The following is a 21127-nucleotide window of genomic DNA, read 5'->3' as shown; positions in this document are numbered from 1 at the left end:
ATTTTAAAATATGGCCTAATCTTAACTCTTCCGAATGTGGAAATTGCAATAAGAATTTATTTCACCCGTTGAGAGCGTTATAATGTTACGGTCAATCCCACTATTCGTTGGTAAAAAAAATAGCCCAAAAGTTGGCGGTGGGTGGTGATGACTAGCTGCCTTTCTTCTGGTCTCACACTACTAAATTATGGACTGCCAGCGCAGATAGCCTTCGTGTAGCTTTGCGCGAAATTCAAAACAAACCAAATCAAACCTGGATAAATAAACAATAGCAACGCAGAGTAAGCCTGTTACCAGAATTTAGAAAAATAAACATTGAATATGAAAGTTTAGTTGACATAAAGAACATTTTATTACCTCCACTTCACATAAAATTGTGAGTGATGAAACAGTTTCTAAAGGCTTCAGACAAAGATAGCGACTATTTCAAGTATCTGTGTGAGTAATTCCCAACTCTTTCTAAAGCAAAACTTAAAGAAGGGACTTTTTTGGGTTTCATATTAGGAAACTAACTTCGGATGAACAGTTCGAAAATAGAAAAAGAAGTGTAGATTACCTTTAAAAATGTTATTGACAAATGTTTAGGAAAGAACAAAACCCAAGTCAAGAAAATATTGTCAATAACATGCTTGAAAGTTTATTTCTTGCATTCTCATATTGACCATTTCCCTAAAAATCTCGGTGCCGTCAGTGAAGAAGAAAGGGAACGGTTTCATCAAGACATCAGTGAAAAGTAAATGAGATATGAGAGAAGGTGGAACATAAGCATGATAGCTGAGTCCTGCTGGTAATTTAAACGAGATACTCCAGAGTCAATCCATAAAAGAAAGCCTACAACAAATAGTTTTGAGACTGAAAGACAAAGATTTCACACGCACAATACCAGAATAAATGAGGATGCATATTCATTTGTTGTCAATATTCTTCCATTTTCTTCAGTGAAAATGCCATTATGGTAAGTAAGTTAACCTAAGTAAGAGACTTTTATTTGCGATTTGTTAAAAATCCTAATGTGATATAAAAATGACTATTATTTTCGAAATTTGCGTGGCTAAATTATTGAAAATTTATCATTAAATCCAAACAACTTTTATTAAATTTAAATTTGCAGGCTAGTTTTATTATTATTTATAATGTACTCGATGTTTGTTAAGAACTTCATATGTTACCTATGTTTCATATAAGACAATCAGTGTAAAATATGACGTTTAACTGGTGAATAATTAATATCTTAGACAAAAAATATACACTGAAATACATAAATATATGTTTCAAGAAACCAAAAACTTGAATGTATTTTTGTGGTGTTAACTGTTGTTTTCATTCATAGGTAGCGTAATGGTATATGTTTTGGTTTAGTTGATGGTTGAAGAAGTTAGGTGAAATAAATTTCTAGCTGTTACTGAAGTAGTTATGTTAGAAATGCGAAAAATCGTGTTTAAAGCACATATAATAACGTATATTGTTATAGTAAAAATACTTTGTTCTAGTGGACATAATTATAAACAAGACGAAAGTACTATTGCTAGTTCTAGTATCAGTAGTAACACTAACAATGATGTCAAAACAAAAAGGGAATTTAGTGGTCGGGCGAAAATCCCAACCAAAGAAGAAATGAACCAGTGGTTTGGTCCCACAGATGAAGTTAGAAACGGATGGGTAGATCCACATGTCATGTTTGATTATGATCGTAATGCTATCAACCGCGATAGAATTAATAACATTAAAAGATACACTGATGAAACTCAATTTCAAGATGAGGACCTTAAGAAGAATGACAAAGGCGATGTGAAATCGAATGAAAACCTAGGTGAAATTAAGAATAATACTAAGCTATGTAACTGCCATAATTTACAAAATGATCTAAATAACTGCAAGAAATCCATTTTGGAAAATACTAAGGGATTTTGTAAGTGTGAGTACATATATTTAAAGCGCTTAGTGAATAAACTTTTGAACAAATTTAAGCCTTTTGATTTCAAATTGAAAAATAGCAGAGAGATTCAGATAAATGTAAGGTTATCTTCAAATTATATTGAAGCTTTCAATTTGTTTGTAGAATACCCAGATAAGTATATTTACGAACTTGATCAGAATTTGTCAGAGTTGATTTCTAGAAGTACTGTCAGTGAACAGCATGTTATCAAAGAATCATGGTTGGAATTTGTATATAGAGTTATATGGCTGTCAGAATTGACTATTCCTGTACTATGCTTTTTTGGTTTCGTTTTACTTAAGGTTCATTTTATGAACAAGAGTTGGTTTCAGATTATTGTAAGATCACTGGCCATAATATTCATAGTCAGTTTTTGTATTGATTGGATATATCTGTATAAGGTACAGTTGGCAAAGAAACATGCTAGTTTATCTCATGGCTCTGTACCTGAGGAATGTTCAACTAGTGATATGACCTGGTGGCAGAGCTTAAAAGCATGGTTTAAATCAGGACTCACAGTGGAAGAAAATCCTTGTGAAAAGTACTACAAGAGTATTCTAGTAGATCCATTTTGGGAAGTTACTCCTTTAATGGCTTTATCAGAAAGCATTTCAAAATTTGTGCTCCACCCTGCTGGATTACTTGGAACTCACATTGGACGTTTCACCAGGTTGCTTTATTTAGAAATTCCTTCATTCCTGTGGCTTCCTGTTACAGTTTTTATTTTTATCATAGTTTGCTTAATTTTTGTTGTGTGTTTTGGTTATCGAGTTCATTTTCCATTCTTCCTCGGAACACTTGAACCAGTTTACAGAAATACAGAAGCTTTACATCTTCCTGCAAGGTTATTAAGTAAAGTTAGCATGGAAACTTTGACCCCAAGGACCCATCTGCTCCTATCTTAGAAGTTGAAGAAATTGCCAGAAGCAACAGTATGGAAAATAACATTAAGGATTGTATCAAAGGAAAGGACTCAGAATCTAGGAAAGTTAGCAAAAAATGGAGTGTGATGGACACAAGAAAGACTTATCGTGCTGTATCTGTTCCATATAACATACTAGATACTAAAAGTGGAACCAGTAAAAATATTAATAAACAAAAATTAATTGCAAAGTCACTGTCTGATAGTAATCTTGTGGAAATGAGTAATGAATTTGCAGTTGATGCCAAAAATTATAGTTGTATACTAAAGAGTATTGATACACCTAGCAACAGTGATGAAGGCTTCAGTTCTAAGCCTAATGTAAATAAAAGGTATTAACTAAAAAGAATTTTTCTGCTGGAGATGTAGAAAATGAAAGGTAGAAATTGTTACAAGTAATGAGGTTACATATAATTGAGGTTTTAACTTAATAAGCTTAGATGGAAAAATATTAATATATTGAATATAAAACTTGTATGGTGTTTACAACTAATTTATGCTTTACCTGTTTCCAAGTGCAGAGTGATAAAATCCTCTGTTGCTTTTACAAGTAAAAATGACCATGGCTTCCTGTATCAGTGCTGTTGCTTCTGTGGTGCATTTTTTGGGGGAACTTTCTGTTATCTGATAATATGGAATTAGAAAAATATTATTTTAAGTATTTAAGGTATTTTTGTTTCATTTCAGACATTAGCATGATTAAATTTCTAGTACTGCTCTTTGATAACATGGCTTTATTGCATGTTAACAGTTGTATGTGAATTTATTTATTATTAAAATAAATACGTCTAGTCTTATGCTACTTTTGATATCCTTGGTGGGCAGAGCATTAAGTAGTTTTGTGTTTAATTTCAAACAAATAAAAACAAAAATCAACAGAGACTCGAAATTAAGAAATCAGCAAATATTTTCCAGTTTTTGTTGTTGATACATTTCATTATATACTTTGAGTACATGTACTGACACCAATATCAGGTAATAGTTTTGTTGCTAAGCGACACATCATAAACACTATTTTTGGAATGTAGTGTTACCAAAATGCACTGGCTTTTATATATTTTAGTAACTGTTGATGTAACTGATGTTCACCAATTATAATTACTCTGTGAATATGCCATGAATGCATTTAATAAAGATCTTAATTTTTACTGGCTGACAAAGCTTGTTGCCCAAGCTTGATTTCTCAAAATTTATTTAATTTAGTTAGCTGGTAAATATGATGTTAGACTATACTATGGAGGTGGTAGTACTAGTCCTCTCAATTTTAGATGGACTGTATATTAGTTATTAAAATAAACCTGCCTAATCTTATGCTACTTAATGCTGTATTTCATAGTCTATATGGAGTCGACATTTCATGGAAATAAAACTCACTATTCACAAAGATTTGTGTGTTATGTGTATTGCTTCTGTTGTACTCCACAATATAGTGAAGTACTACTGTTTACATATAATACACTAGCTGACAGTTATTTTAAAACCTTACTTTTACTGTTTGTTTAAATAGATTTGTTTGTTAAATTACAGCCAGTCTTATGATTATTTAATGTCTCGATTATATATTAAATGCATTTCACGATGTTGTGTTCTTGCATAGGTTTATTTAATACTTTAGTAACATTTTCTTCATTTTTTGCAGGTTAAAATTTAATTTTACCCTTTTCTATCATCTTTACAACTATGAATTTTGTGATGCAATTTTTTTGGTAGATTAATTACATTGTAACAATCAATCAGAGAAAATAACAGGCCTTTTAAACTGTAATGAGACCACCTGGTAAAACATTTACCGAAATTCAAATTATTTTTAGAGTACTATAGCTCTATATTTATTTTAATTTTTTTAAAATAAATTTTGTATAAACCTGTAATATCATGACCATCAGAATGAAATTTAAGTTAGTACTTGTGGTGAAATTACAAGATGAAATGTAAAAATATTATATTAGAGGTAAATAAGAATTTGTTTTCGATATAACCATTATTAAATTATGGCGTATATTGTTTTTTCTTTCCTTTCAAAGCTAAAATAAAAAGATGAATGAAACCAAATAAATTATTTTCATAACATTTGATAAAAAAATACTGTTAAAATATTTTTCACTGCAAAATATAAGGTTTTGTTGTTTTAAAAACTGCAAGTTTACTGTTGTCGGTAGTAATACAAGCGTACTTAAAGTTAGATGTTTCCATGACAGAATAAAGATGTTGGTTTACACAAGCAGTTAACATTGTATTAAACTTTGAAACACTGATAGAGGTTTTATATTTTTGTATAAATCACCAAGTAACTATTCAATAAGTTAGAGAAATATATAATTTTAATGGGTTTCTTTCTTTTTTTTTCAAGCTAAAATTCAAGTAGAATATTAAATTGTCTAACCATTTTTTTATGGCATCAAATAAGCGTAATAAGTGGATCTAAGCTGTATTTCATTCAATATATTAACGTTCTTTGTATGTGGTAATTGTGTACCTAAACAGAAAATTACCTGTGTGTGAATTCAACACTAGTTATTTTAATGACTACATGACACAATTAATATAAAAAATCATAATATTTGTAATACTCCATATCTGAGCTTTCCATGTGTATATATGCTATTCTACTTGTTAAACTCACCCTCTAACTGCTTAGACACACCAGTATTTGTTTCCATTAAAATTGACAAAAATGTTACCACGCATTCTTTAGTGGTGCCAGAAAAAAACAATCACATCCTTTGCATTAATGGGTGAGTGTTAAAAATACAAATTTTTGTTACTAGGTATTTTTGTTTTTAAATTACACCTGGGTTTGTAATTTCAAGAAATTAAAGTGGTATGGGAGCTTGAAATGTTTTATAACTACTGTTCTACCCAGTTGTTTGTAAATGAGCATTACAATGAGCAGTAACCTTTGATTTCATTGCATGAGCCATTTCTTTGTAACATACAGTTCAACTTTATCTAAATAAGAGTTTGAATTCACTTCTGTTCTAGTCTTAATCATATCTTCAAAAAGTTGTGTTATTTGGTGAATTAACTATTCTTCCAAAGTATTATTATTGAGATATTATATAGATTTTCAAACTGAAATTACAATATGACATAACTGGTCAGGTGGCCTGAGTGTTTTAAAACATGCTGTCATAGAAGTAAAGAGAGGATTGATTAGTTAGGTAAACTGGAAGAGACTTGTATTTTGTTTCTCCGTTAATCAGAACATGCTTGTTACATCTTTTGGGACATTTCAGTACTTCATTCTCTTCATTAAGTTGAAATAAAATGTTTGTAACATTGAATATCTTTCAGTTTGGAGTTTTGAATATGTGTTTCTTTGATTGGACAAGTTAATCATATATATGAAATATGAAGTGTAAACAGAAACTCTTCAAATTTTTTTATATATCCATGTTGATTTAAATGTGTAACATGTGCAGCAGTTGTGTGAAAAATTTTGAATAAACAGTGCATCAGAAATTAATTTTTATTTATTATTGAATACAGAACAAAACTTTTTATTTTACATAAATATATCTACAAATCTTTGGATAGTTTCATTTTAAAAATTAATTCATAAAACTGTTTTATTTAAATTTGTAGTTAGTAGAAAAATATAAAAGAAAACAAGTAGAAGTAATATGTAAATGTAATTTTACTGTGATGCAATATTAATAATTTGCAAGCTCTCTACATACTAAATTTGAAAATATAGAAAATCAGTGCATTTAGTAGAATATATTTGCATTAATAAGTAAACACTGCCATCTAGGTATGGATTTTTAATATTTTATTTTCACTAAATGTTTCAACCCTTCAGTAAATGAAACAGTTAATACAACTAACTAATTCATATAATATTTCACAGGTTGCAAGTCATTTCTAAACCAATAATTTATTTTATATAAGATCACAAAACCTTTAATAAAATTTAAAGCCTTGTTGACGGGAAACCCACTTGAAATAAAAGTGTATCTCGGAATGGCTGGTATGGGTATCAACACTTTTATTGAAAAGTTAGAACAACGTTTCAACCCTCCAAGGTCATCTTCTTAACTGTTCTCTTATCAATAAAAGTGTTAATACTCATACCAGCCACTCTGAGATACAAAAACTTAACCATAGTTTCAGTAATTCTACTTTCACACACAAAGACAATTTGTGACTTCCACACAATAAATTCTGAGTGAAAAAAAAACAAGAAAAACTAATTTTTATCTCCAGTACAGGGAAGCCTAAAATTTACTAATTCCAACATGAATGAAGATGTCAAAATATAGAAGTTAAGATTCTCTTGAATTAAACAAAATATCCAAGAAGCAAGTGCTAGTGAGAAGGCATCATTACAGAGCAAAAGAAGCTCTTTTCTTATTTTAAAATTTGAGTCAAGGGTTTTAAAAAGGTAACTTAAAGTTAAGATTTCGATTATTAATACAAAGATGAGAAGATCAACAAATAGTTTTTAAAATAATCAAACTTTAACAATATTTGTTAAGTAGCTGGAAGATGTTCCTAAGAGGTTATCGTTACGAAGTGGAAAAAAACAATTAAAACGCAATATTGTAACAGTTAAAAGGCTAGCAAAATAAATTACAGTAAATGAAACAAAGTATCCTTTGCTGTAATTTTTTGACACATTTACGTATTTTCCTCAGTTCCATAACACAGAAGAGGACACATAAATGTGTCAAAACAAGTCGCTCTTAATTTAAAGCCTCCAGTGGCACTGTAATATGTTTGCAGACCTGTACTGTTAGAAACTGAGTTTCAGTACCCATGATGGGCAGAGTATACATAGGCCTTTGTATAGTTTTGTGCATAACAAAAAACAACAACAATTAAGTCTTCACTAGTCTTGTACCATTTACTGGTTATTTTCTCTCTTTTCCTACTAGCTAAAAAATAATTTTACTAAAAATTAAATTTAAAGAATCTGGTAATCACAATTTGTAAAAATAGTAGTTTAAAGAATGAAAAACTTCTATATTTTTTAAATAATTTTGAAAACTCACAAAATAAAATTTACAGTAGTGAATCATTTACAAAATTAGACAGACACATCCTATTTTAAAAAATAAACAAGTGAAAAATTCCCTGATAAAAATAAATGTACATAACATTTAGAAAAATGTGTTATCAGTATTGTGCTTTTAAGTATTTTTAAGAAAACATTTATGTTTCAAAATAACCCACAAAAAATTATGATGTTTTTAAGCACAAGTGCAGAAACCAAAAACTAATGTTTGGAGTTGTAGTTCCTCAAATTTACTGGTCAGTCATGAGGGTATAAAAAATTGTCCTTAACATTCTGAACACACAAACTGTGAAATCAGAATATCATGTGTATAAACAAATATATATGGTTCTGTTAATTTATAATCATTAAAAATATGATGTTAAAATTCCCTGAACAAAACTGGATAAATGAAAACACTAATTTTGAAAAACAAAATTAATTTTTCACTGTTATCAACATGAGAAATAAATGAAAGTATTAAGGTTACGTCTTAAACTAGTGTCTATCTAAATACAATAGATACTTCAATTTATTAAACAGAGTACACAAAAAATAGTTCAAAACTAAAATACCATTACATAAATTTTTTACAGCTTTTGAAGCTAGATGGTCAAAAATATTAAAAACACAAATATTTCTTTGTATTACATTTTTAATTGAGAAAGATGAATTTCAGTTAAACTGTTTTCATTGGATGATTTAAAAGAATGACAGTGATTAAGTATAGTAAATCAATTCTACAATAAAGAACTATCTGTAACTAGTTAATCAGCCTGTAGTTTGATTTGGCTGAAGAAAAATATTATTATTAGGTTTAAGAAAGACAGACATTTTACAAACTTTTGTTTGTTCAGTTTCCTTCAATATTTTGAATAGATGGACTAGAGAAAAGGCAGTTAGTCATCACCAGCTCTTAGACTACTCTTTATCAGATGAACAGTAGGATTGCTCATAACATTAGAATTCTACACAGCTGACAGAACAAGTACATTCTGTGACAGGGTTTCAATCCCATAACTGACGAGTTAGGCCATGATATTTGTAGACTGCTCTTTCCAGTACCATAATAATCACAGTATTTTCTTCTCTCAGAATCATAAAGTGCAAACAAGAAACTGTTGCATACCATTCTATAGAAAAGTCAGAGGTGTGTCATTTAAACAAGTTTTATGTCAAATAACAGAATAATTTTGGCTAATGACCAATAAAAACTGTAATAAAGAATATTAAAAACAGGGAATGGTCAATACCTTAAAGGTAAATAAGTTATAAAACAGCAAAAAAATCCACTGTGTGAAAACCTTTGCTGAAAATTAAAAAGCATAACTTTTTTTGACCAATTTTGTAGTCACAATGGGGACTTTCAATTTCCAAGATAGTGATATCTTTTTACTTAATGAAAAATAAAGAATGATGGCCAAGTCTCTGACTGCAGGACCTATAGATTTCTATAATCTGACAATTAAATAAAGCACTTAGAAACCACCCTCCTTGTATACATGATTGGAAAGGATCAAAATGTTTTTGATCATTCTAACATTTTGGGGGGAATGAATAACAAGTCCCTTTAAAAGTGAATTGATGAATAATGGTCAAAAACATGAACTTGTTATCAGGCCACCAACTGGAGTGATCCTCTTCTTTGATTTTATATCAACTTGAATGTTGTACTCAGAAATGTAGCAAAGAACATGTCAACAACATCAGTGGATAGAGCAAATTCTCTGTTCATGCAAATTACTGTTGGACCTTTCAATATCTTATCTGCCATACTGATTCTAAGGTGATTTTTGATCACTCTTAGCTTTAGCTCCTTTCACAGCTAGTTTTGTTTACCGAGAGAGTTATTGCTATCTTTATAACCTTGTAGGGTTAAATAAAAGCCATAAATAGGGGTTTGAGATGTTTTGCAAACTTCTCGACTGCTCCAAATGTCACACTCAAATGATCATACATTCTCATAGTCCTCATTTTCATTTGTACATCTTCAAGATTGAGCCCATAATGGGATGTAAAACTTTAAGTCTCGAAATCGAGGAATTTTTTTAGATTTGGAGTCAGTTGCTGACAGGGAGTGGGGCATTTGGATATTTTCTCCACTGAATCATTTGTTTAGTCCTCCAATAAAATTATCAGTTTGTAAACAAGATGATCATGTCATACCAAATGAATCTTGCATAACCCCCTGCCTAAAGTCGCCTACATTTGAGAGCGTTTAGCTCTGTAACTGAAAATGATTTCAACATTTCTGGTGATGAATGTTGACAATAATGTGCAGACTTCTCAGCGAGATATGCTGCTTTCAAGTAATCTAATTTGGTACTTTTGATTCATGTAAAAATGTCATTCAGAAAAAGACATGCAGTATATTAATATCTGGTTATATTAATGCTTGGCCTCGATTGTTGTTACCTTATGTCAACATGTCACAGAAATTCAACAAAACAGTCAAAACTTGCTACAATTGATCTTACAGCATTGACAACCCTATAGTGTTTCCAACATTGTTTCAAGTTCCATGTGGGTGCACGTCTTTTTTTTTTGAAATTAATCCACTGTTCATGAACATTGGAAAACTTAAGACTTGTAGTAAATCTGAAGTGTTCAGAAAAACCTGAACACAAGGGTAACAAATTTCACTCTTTCTGTTCAACTTAAAGGACTCAGCATATGCTGGGTGGTTAGGATGCTTGATTCACAATTTAAGGGTTGTGGATTCAAGACTTCTTCCCACCAAACATGCTCATCGTTTCAGACGTGTAGGCATTATAATGTGTTGATCAATCCCACCATTCATTGGTAAAAGAGTAGCCCAAGTGTTGGCAGAGTAGTGATGACTAGCTGCCTTCAATCTATTCTTTCACTACTAAATTAGAGATGATTGGCATAGATAGGCCTCATGTAGCTTTGCACGAAATTCAAAACAAACCAAATTAAAATGAGAAGGACAACAGTGAATGTTGATAGTTTGAAGTATGCTTTGTCATACTTTTTGTTGAACCCCAGAGCACTTGCTGCTCATAATGGCAGTGCTCTCATATACTTGACCAATTAGGTTTGTGATATCAAATTCATTGTCCTTTAAATAAATGGAACAAAGCAATAGATGTTTAACTTTATTTCTATTCCATAGTATTAAAATGTATATATATGAAAAAGTTAATATGCATTTGTACATTAGACACAAATACATGTACTGCAAATATAATCTTATTCTTTACATTACTGATTATGTGTTTACTTTGTAAAATAAAGTCTTTAACAGATGAGTGTTTGCTATTGGTAGTGTTGGAATTGACTCTCAAGAGTTGTGACGATGTCCAAAACATGAAACTTATCAATTCCCCAGAGTAATAAGATGGCAGTTTGAACCTGTAAAAATATTTATTACAGTATATGGTTCACAGCTGTTCCAAGACACATCACAAGTGTTTGAATAGTGATCATTCTTTTGGGATGTTTGGAGTTCAGCAGTACACTATAAAGGCACATAAAGATATTTACGTACATAAATTTAAAAAAAAAAAGATTTTCCTTTCAACAAACTTATTCAACAACAAATAATTCTTTATTCAGAAACACTTAAATTTTAGTTTTTTTTTATTACACATGAAGAATAAAAAATACTCTGAAAAAAGATTGAGTATTTATAGTGTTATGAGTAATTGTGAAGTTATTTAATAAAACTTAAAAATAACGCTCTAAAGGTCATGACGTGTACTTTAACCTGCCCACCCCTAAATGGTTAAAGTATTTACAGCATACAGAAAAACTGCTTACATACACATGACAAAATTGGGAGCCTTAAAGTTCATAAAGTTATTACAATTAATAAAGAATCTAGCTTTGCAAGTCTCATATCTGATATTAAGGTGACCTTGCTATAGAAGGCATTACTTTGATTTCATGACACCACCCATTTTCTAAACGTAAAATCCACCTACACTTATTAGTAAGATATGTATTCAATTCTCTTCAAATCTTGCTCATATTTTCAAAGAATGTTTGTATTATTGTATGAATTAACTATTCTTGCAAGTCATATTATTATTATAAAAAACAGATTTTCTATTATGATACTACATAGAATCACAGGCTAAAATTCCAATATGATATTACTGGGTGGCCTGATTGTTTTAAAAAGTGCAATACTAGAAATAAAGAAAGGATAAGCTAGTGAAGACAAAGTTTGTCACCCTGTTGAACAGGATGTGCTTGTTACATTCTTTGGAACACTACAGTACCTTAACCTTTCTATTAAGTCGAAATATTTTTTTTAAAACTGAAAAGGTTTCAAGTTTGGAATTTTGAAATATATATGCTTCTGTGATGGCATAAACTTAAGAGTGTAGATACTTCCAAGCAGAACACCTGGGCAATCTAGTCTTGCCACTAATTTAAAAATGATTATTACAAATTTAAAGTTAACTTACTGAACTGTTCCACACTAATATAAAAATGATTATTACAAATTTAAAGCTAACTTACTGATCTGTTCCATAATATTTCCAAATATATTAATATTGACATTTTTTCCAAAATAACTGTCTACTATAAAAAGTCAAATTATACATCCATGATATCTTTAATTAACTACTTTATCTTAAAATAGGTTGCTTCATGTCTGGATTTATTTAAGAAACTATAACACTTTAAAAGATACTGCTTTAAGGTTTTAGCATTACTGTGAAACATTTTTCTGAATTACGAAGAGAATATAGTTCTATTTTTTGTTTTAGGACAATATTAAATACACGATTGTGTAAAGTATATTTTGGTGATAAACGCTGCCTTAAATGTTTAGACAATCAGACCTGGGTTTCTTACCACACACAAATGGAAAATAAAATCAAACTTTTGAGAGTTTGGGAGCAATAGTATACGTGTCATAACAACAAGTCAAGTAAAGTATACCTATTATATTTGTGACTTTGTGTGAATAATAGTTTGATGGTTTTATTATAAAACTGGAATGTATTATTGTTTCAGATCACTTTTCTCCCTGCACCAGGGAAAACCACCAAAAACAGCACTATTGCAGCAAAACTGGAACATCTGGCCACCCCACATAAACTCGTGTTTAGACAAATTAATCATAGACATGTAATATTCAGTTGTCTTGACAGAAACTTTATACTGTGTTATTTCTTTGTACAAGCTGTCCTAAACTTGTAGCGGCTATTTGTACAAATGTTGTTGATCATCTCTAACTGTCAGTAAAGGGGATGTGGGGTAAAAATCAGAGGTAGCTTTTAAGATGCCTTTAGACAAACAAAATGACTTTTTTATGTACCTATGGATTTTCTGCATGGCAGCTCAAATATTTGCAAAAAAGTCGTGTCAAAAAATATCCCCTTGGGTCAAGTTTGGACTCCCCAAGATGTTGGAGGTAGCTTTTAAAACAGCATTTCATTTGGCTGAAGACATTTTAAAAGCTACCTTCAAATACTTCTGACTCTCACTAATTGCTTCAATAAAAAGCACATCAGAAATGGGGTCATAAAATGTATTTTTATTTATCATTAAAAAGAGTACAAAGTTTGTCACTTGCTTTTTTTTTTTCCATTTTCTATAAATATATCTACAAAGATTAAATGTCTTTGGATAGTTTTATATCATAAATTAATTCATTATTAAACTGTCTTATTTACATTTTTTAGTTGGTGGGATATTATATTAAAGATACAAGCTAGAAGTAATAACAAAATGTAATTTTATTATATGATACAGTGTTAATAATTTGCAAGCACTTTACATACTAAATGTAAGAGTTAGATCTAACTAAAACATAAATAAATCAGTAGGTTAACTTTCTACTCTGGTTTGAAATAAAATATTTAAATGTGTTTGGCAAATGTAAAAAAAAGTTATCACAATTTGTGAACACCCAATAAAACGTGTGAAACTGGTTTTATAGACTAAAATACAAACTCACATACTACTGAGTTAGAATGTAACAAACTTGATGAATCACTTTGAATATTTATAAGCATAAATACTATAAACAAAGAGTGACAACCTCCATTCTAATTTATGGTAAAGTTTGAAAATATACTTTTGACTTTACTAAGACATGATCTAATCAGCCTTTACTTATCAAAAACTCTCATTCTACAAGTTTGAACATGTAGTACTGAGTTGCCTTTAGCAGTATTTACAAATAAAAATGCAGTTTGTTGTTTTACCTTATTTGTCAAAATCACTTTACACATACTAAATATATCTTATTTTGAATAACTTGATTTTACTACAAGTTTATACATTGGGCATTGTTTAAACAGAATGAGCTAAAAATGAAACAAAATATTCTGGTGTGTTAATGCTGAAGCTAATAATACCACAAACATTATTAAATAATACCTCTTAACAATGAAAGAGCACATTCTTTTTAGTAGATTATATTTTAATTAATAGGTAAACACTGTCACCTAGGTATGGATCTTTAATGTTTTTTCTCAATAAATTTTTCTAACTCTTCAGTAAGAGAAACAGTCAATACAACCAACTAATTCGTATGATATTTCACAGGTTGTAAGTCATTTGAAAACAGATTTCTTTTATAAAAGATCACAATGCCTTTAATAAATGGTAAAGCCATAGTTTCAGTAATCCTACCTTCTCACACAAGGACAATCTATGACATCCACCCAATAAATCCCAAATGAAAAATAAATAAGAGCAACAAATTTTTATCTTCATTACAGTGAAGCCTAAAATTTACTAATTCCACAGAAAATCTCAAAAGATAGAAATTTCTCTTGCACTTAAAAAAAGAACAAAAGTTTTTTGTGACAGAATAGTAAACTAACTCTTCGATTACAAAATGAGATAAAAATTTTTATTATAAAAGTTTAGCCAATGGTTTTAGAAAACTTAAAATTAAGACTCCCTTCACTAATAGAATCACAAGAAGTCAGCAAGAGAATTTTAGAAAAAGAGCATTTAACTTTCAAGAAAACAAAACTTAGTAAATATTTCTTTAACTAGGTGGAGGATGTGGAAACAACATTGTTTTCATTATTATTTTTATTTTGAACACAACTACAGCAAATGAAACATACCATCAAGAGAGTTGATACTAGAAAATCTAATTCTGACATCACTGTACTTTTTCAGTTTCACATTGTTGACTAGCTTTACATTCACATTGTTGACTGCGAGAGGACAAACGAATGTGTCAAAATCAGTTTCAAGTCCAGACAAGAGTACATTCACATATGAACTTGCCCATTTCAAAATGATGGAAGTATGAGGAAAATCCTGAAAACAGAATTAGCGAAGCATTTGCTTCGAATGAGCACAGATATAACAAATCAGCTACCATATGTTTATATGGCAAATCAACAATACCCAGAGTTCCTACAAACAAGGCATAATTTTTATTGAACAAACATTTACTTCCCACACCAAGAATAAAATTCTTTCTTTACTAAAAATAAAATTTAAAACATTAGGGTAACCATGATTTTGGAGGGAACACATTATAAAAGAACCAGTTTAATTTTTGACATTAAACAAATACTTCAACAAAAGGCTATGGAAGAACGAGAGAGAAGCACTGATGGATAAGTCTCCCACCATATTCTTGATTTTTTAATAACTTTTTAATACAAATCTCATGAACTAGAGATTACATGGGTGATTTTAAGTATATCATGAATCATGCTAAAGGACTCATTTACAAAAGCAGACAGACATATCACATTTTAAACAATAAACAAAAACAAATCCCTGACAAAAAATAAATCTACGTAAAATTTGGAGGAAGTTAATGCTTTACCAAAGACTTTGTGCTTCCATATTGTGCTTTACTGAGATTCTTGAAGAAATGTGCATCAATATAACAAAAAAATGATCTTATTTGTTGTTAAACACAGAACTATACGACTGGCTTATATTAGTCCAGTAGAAATTAATAAAATATGGCCAAAACAGACAATTTCCATTAAAAAAAAATGAAAACATGCATGCGGGTATCTAAAATCTGCAAGAAATATTCAAACAAGTTATCACCTAGGGAAATATTTTTGTTTCAGGTCAAAGTTAGGCCTAAATAATGCACTTTTTTGCATGAAAAGAAAACTGTTGACGACTCTAGAAACATGACCAAGATGATATTACCAAAACTAACACTCCTGAAGACCAATAAGTCTTTCACAATTTATCAACTGAGGAACATTGCCACTAGGGTGACTGTGAATTAAAGGGTGAAAATCAATTAGACCGTTAATATTAGTTGGAAAATTCAAGAGAAGCAAAATTACCAGAAGTCTGAGGACATGAAGATGAAAAGAACAGAACAAGCCACAGACTTCTCTCTCCTGAGGGAAACAATCAAGGTGTGAAATAAAGAGGTTCGTCTGATGAGCTGTCTTCTCTTCATTATTTACAACAGTGGAGCTGCAGTAAAGAGCATATTCACATACGAGCTTGTCTCTGGGTCTTCTGCCCTATTTCAAGGTAATAAAGTATTATGAAAACCCTAAAGTCACAACCAGCAAAACATTTGCTTCAAATCAGTACAGATATAACAAATCAATTACTCTGTTCTACTACGACAGGTAAAGTGTATGATGACTGTGCTCTGATTCATCATATTCACAGACCAAAATTGGAACAATGGACATAACATTTGATTATTTGGTGTAAAATGTAGTATAAACAAAGCAAATGAACAGTGCTGGATGTATCACCTTCCACAGCTGTGAAGTAGATACAACAAAAGGATCAGAACAGAATGAACTGGTGAATACAGCAGACATCATGTGCTGACATAATTATCAACAACAGTACTCCAATTACCATGGTGACCAACAACAGTACCCCAGTTCCCATGGTGATCACAGTACTCCAGTTCCTACAGATAAGCCTCATTTTTAATAAATAAACGTAATAAACCCTGCAGTAAATCACTTTAAGTCAAATGTGATCAATGTAGATCATGCAGGACAGGAATGAGATGATGAGTAGTGATATTTTGAAAGGCACTTGAACTCACAGAAAACCATGAAAAGTAACTGTCACAGCAGACAATACAGATACTCTAATACTGCTATTGTATTATACAGATCATTCAGCAAATATTTTCCTGCATACAAATAGCAGTACATTTCAATCTGGGTGGCCAAAGAAGTTATTGGGAGAGAATTATGCATGTGTTTACCTTTTGCTTACACTGTATCTGGGTGGGACACGAGTTCATCTGTGTATGGAATTAGTAAAGTTAAACATCACAAACTCCTTCAGTCATCACAACAATGACATTCAGAAGTACTCAATTTCAGGACACACCTTCATCAAACAACTTGCTACAGGATATCGGTGAAAAGTTTAAACACACTTTCATAGATACTTTCTACACAAACAGAGCAAAATCCAAAGATTTATATGAACTGTAAAGACCTGGTGACACTGTCAAATTTTGTTCCTAATCAACACGTTTCCTACAAGCAGGACAACCTGCTTCCATGTTCGAGTTCATCATCAAGTCAGTACTTGGAGTCATTTAATTAAAGACTGTAAAAATGAGGAGAACTACTGGTGCATGATAACAGATGGTTTCATTTTACCTATTATCACCAACAAAGCTGCAGCACACATGGAACCTCTTATATACGTTAGATGTTGATGTAAGAGCAGTCAATGGCTGTGTGTGTCATATGGATGTTCCAAGATGGATATCACTTGTGGTATTTATTGCAAATGTGAAGTGCAATTCCAAAACACTTCTAGAACTATTGATGATGAACTTTTATAGATGTTCAGTTGTACTAACTGACTCTTGTGTTACTTACTGACATATTAGTATCCATAATAAACTTAAGTGTGCTGTTTAGAATTATATTCTGTTGTTACATGTCTTTAACCATACTAGAACACTGTTAGCTTTAAAATATGTAGTTTTATTCTGATTGTTCATCATATATTCAGAAAGAGGGTTAGGGTTCGTAAATGGAACTTGTTTTGAATTCTCAAAGTATTTTTTCTTACCCATCTTTCTTTCATCCATGGAGGAGAATATTGTTATTTTTAAAGGCAGTTCAAGTCCATATATTCCAAAATTTACTTACATAACTGACATCTCCAAAGACATCACATGCATATACTTTGACTTGTCCCAAAAATTCTTTGTATGCCTGTGAATTTTTTTTATGTAACATTAGCATCATGTTGAAGTCCCTAAAACAAAAAAATTGTTTTTTATGAAAAATGTCCAGGTGCTTGTCAATTTTTATTAGACAGCATGTGCTGTGTTTACTTCAGATATCAAAATTCAAGGTTTAGAGATGCAAGTCTCTAGAATAACTGCTATACCAATGTGGATAGATCAACAATCATCCTGGACACAGACACCAAATGTGAACTTCAAAATACCTAAACAAATATACATTGTTCTGTTGATTTGTTTTCATTAACCTATGATGGTAAAAAATCAGTAAACAGAACTGGCTCAATAAAAACACATTAATATATAAAACCTGGAAAAAACAAGTGATTACATATTTGAATTTTTTACTATCATGAACATGAAAGCTAAATAGAAATAGTAAGGTTACGTCTTACATTAGTACTCAGTTAAATACAAGTTTGTGCAAAATATGATGGATAATTGGATTCATTTAATGCAGAGAATACAAAATGGTACACAAATAACTCTAAAGGTTTCAACATGTTATTCCTCTGAAGATAGTTGAAGTACAGGGTTTAATGATGCGAGTGCCACAGCTCTAGACCTCTTAGCACTTCATCCTTTCTTTTGTGGACACTGTGTTGTGTGTCTACTCCAGATAGGTTAAAAAAAGTTAAACATTATTAGATTGGAATAACCTTTATTCATACCCATCACACTTGAGAGACTTCTGATATTCTAGAGATACCTTATATATTTCAACTAAGCACTAGATGGCAGTAGTTTAAACAGAGGCTTCTTCACTGTTAGTGAACTGTGTTGGTTCCAGTGGTGTATTTATATAGGAGCTAGAGGGGCTCAGAGGTCCAGGGTCTATGTTCTTAATGGAAGCCCACTGATAATTTTATTCTATGTAAATTTACATGGGATATAAAGCCCAAACAAATTACCAGCCCCTGGAATCACACAACCTTAAATTTGCCACTGGTCAGTTCCCATAGCTTTTTATTGATATACTACCTGGGAATTAGTTCCCTTCCTATTCAATTGTTTTGGGTTCTTTTGAGACAAGCAAAAAAATGTTTAAAAAATGTCTGTACACATTATGGTTCAAAATGTGATGAAAGTAAAACCATACTGTTGAAGTATCCATCTAATAATTTGCTCTTTTTTTTTCTTCCCCCATTCTGAATACATTTAACAATTATGAATTTCAATCAAAAATTCTGCAAAACAAAAACAACCAAACACTTAATAAACAATCTTTTTTCACAAGTTTCTAGTTTGGTAAAAGTAATAAAAAAAATGTTAAAGAACAAAACAAATATTTCTTTGAGTTGCATTTGTCTCTTACATATTTTTTTTCAACTTCATCTCGATAAATGAACTTCGGTTAAACTATTTTCATTGGATGATTTAAAAGAATGACAGCAATCAACCACAGTAAATCAATTCTACAATAAAGAACTATCTGTAATTTTATTTAATCAGCCTGTAGCATGATTTATCTGAAGAAAACGTTATTATTAAGTTCAAGAAAGCCTAAGACATTTTACAAACTTCTGTCATTCCTTCAATTTCATACAGACCTACTATGCTCAATATTTTGAATAGATGGACTAGAGGAAATGCAGTTAGTCATCACCATCTCTTAGACTACTCTTTATCAAATGAATAGTAGGATTGATCATAACGTTAGAATTCTACATGGCTGAAGGAATGAGTAAATTTGGGGTTTCAATCCCATAAATGACCGGTTGCAAGTTGATTGTCTTAGCCACCAGGCTGTAACGTTTATAGACTGCTCTTATCAATACTATAAATAAACCACAGTAGTTTCTTCTCTTATCTCAGAATTATTAAATGTTAAAGAAAACAAGTAACTGTTGCATACCATTCTGAAGAAAAGTCAGAGGTCTGTTATTTAAACAAGCTTTATGTCAAATGACAAAACATTTGTATATACATTTGGCTCTCTACCAATAAAAACTGTACGAATGAATATTAAAAACAAATTTGTCCATTGGCAGAGTTTGGTCAATACTTTATATATAAATAAGTTATAAAGCACCAAAATAGCAAAAATCCACACTGCCAAGTAATGTCTGAAAACCTCTGCTGAAGATTAAAAACCATCATGTTGTTTGGACCAAATTAAAACACCTCTACAATTAATTGATTTTAAGGTGTAATATCTAGAGTTAGAGCATATAAAAAAACATATCACAAAAGAAATTATTTTAAAAAAGAAGATTCTACACATTATAATATTTTTCACACAAACAAACAATCCAACATCAATCTTAATGGTCTGCCTCTTAAGTATAGACATTAGCAACACAAGAGAAGCATGTTAACTTACTGAGCACGAAAGGGAAACCATAAATGTCACAAAATTATACTTAAAAGTGGCAGCTTAAATCAGACGAGAATTCTTAAGATACTGAATTAAAATGGCATATACAAATTTGTACTGGGCCAGCGTCTGTACAGTGAGCATTCGTTGTAGTCGTAGCTGAGTGAGCACTTTCGGTATATCTACAGTCTTCAGTGAAAAAAAAAACAACTTAGGAATATGATACAAGTACACACAGTGATATTAATTCATGAAATTCTTACTACTCACACACACATATACACATAATGATTTTATTTTAATTATTACTGATCTCTAACCACAAAAACTGTAGTTGTTTAGCAACTAAGAAATAGTGCATTTTTCTAAATGAAAATTTTTATACAAGGTGGCTCAACATACACATAATTATGTATTAATGTAGAAATTTTTCATCTTTCTTTGAGCTAAGAAACATTTATAAATACCATTTATAAGATGACCATAACATACTTGTGACTGAACATTTTTTTCCACTTTGTTATCTGTTTACTTTCTCTGATCACATAATATGGAGAGAATAAAGCCAAATTTCTCTCACTACATTTTTAAAGAAAACCTAATTAAATGATTGTGATGCTGGTTTAAATCAAAATTAATTAGTGTAAATAAACAGGTGTCTTAATCTTTACATACAGATTTTTAGATGTTTAAGGTTCACCTTACATCTAACAGACACATGATAAGCCAGCACTAGTCTGAATGTAGACATGTCTTTTCTACAACATAAAGATCTTTCTGAACAT

The 21127-nt window shown here is 30.7% G+C and overlaps 2 protein-coding genes across 12 annotated transcripts in view; one reads left to right on the top strand and one right to left on the bottom strand.

Moving 5' to 3' along the window:
- Nucleotides 1–1319: 1319 nt before the first annotated feature.
- Nucleotides 1320–13069, top strand: LOC143226527 (uncharacterized). 2 transcript variants are annotated; one of them, XM_076457588.1, is made up of 2 exons: nt 1328–1810; nt 12847–13069. In XM_076457588.1, the coding sequence occupies exons 1-2, from the start codon at nt 1414–1416 to the stop codon at nt 12927–12929; spliced, it is 480 nt and encodes a 159-aa protein (XP_076313703.1). In that variant the 5' UTR covers nt 1328–1413; the 3' UTR covers nt 12930–13069. The 2 variants fall into 2 exon arrangements, with proteins under 2 accessions (XP_076313702.1, XP_076313703.1); XM_076457587.1 differs by lacking the exon at nt 12847–13069 and having other exon boundaries at nt 1320–6324.
- A 281-nt stretch (nt 13070–13350) lies between these two features.
- Pez (protein tyrosine phosphatase non-receptor pez) overlaps nt 13351–21127 on the bottom strand; it is a 60031-nt gene continuing 52254 nt past the window's right edge. For 7 of the 10 annotated variants that reach the window (XM_076457577.1, XM_076457581.1, XM_076457580.1 and 4 more), the window contains one exon: nt 13351–16307. In XM_076457577.1, coding sequence (XP_076313692.1) covers nt 15984–16307 — 324 coding nt within the window. In that variant the 3' untranslated portion in view covers nt 13351–15983. Of the gene's footprint in view, nt 20532–21127 lie in introns of all 10 variants that reach the window. The other 3 variants (XM_076457584.1, XM_076457585.1, XM_076457586.1) reach the window with 1 other exon arrangement.

The sequence above is a fragment of the Tachypleus tridentatus genome, chromosome 9 (genome assembly GCF_004210375.1).
Source record: "Tachypleus tridentatus isolate NWPU-2018 chromosome 9, ASM421037v1, whole genome shotgun sequence".
Lineage (NCBI taxonomy): Eukaryota > Metazoa > Arthropoda > Merostomata > Xiphosura > Limulidae > Tachypleus > Tachypleus tridentatus.
This window is presented reverse-complemented; position numbering and strand designations above follow the sequence as displayed.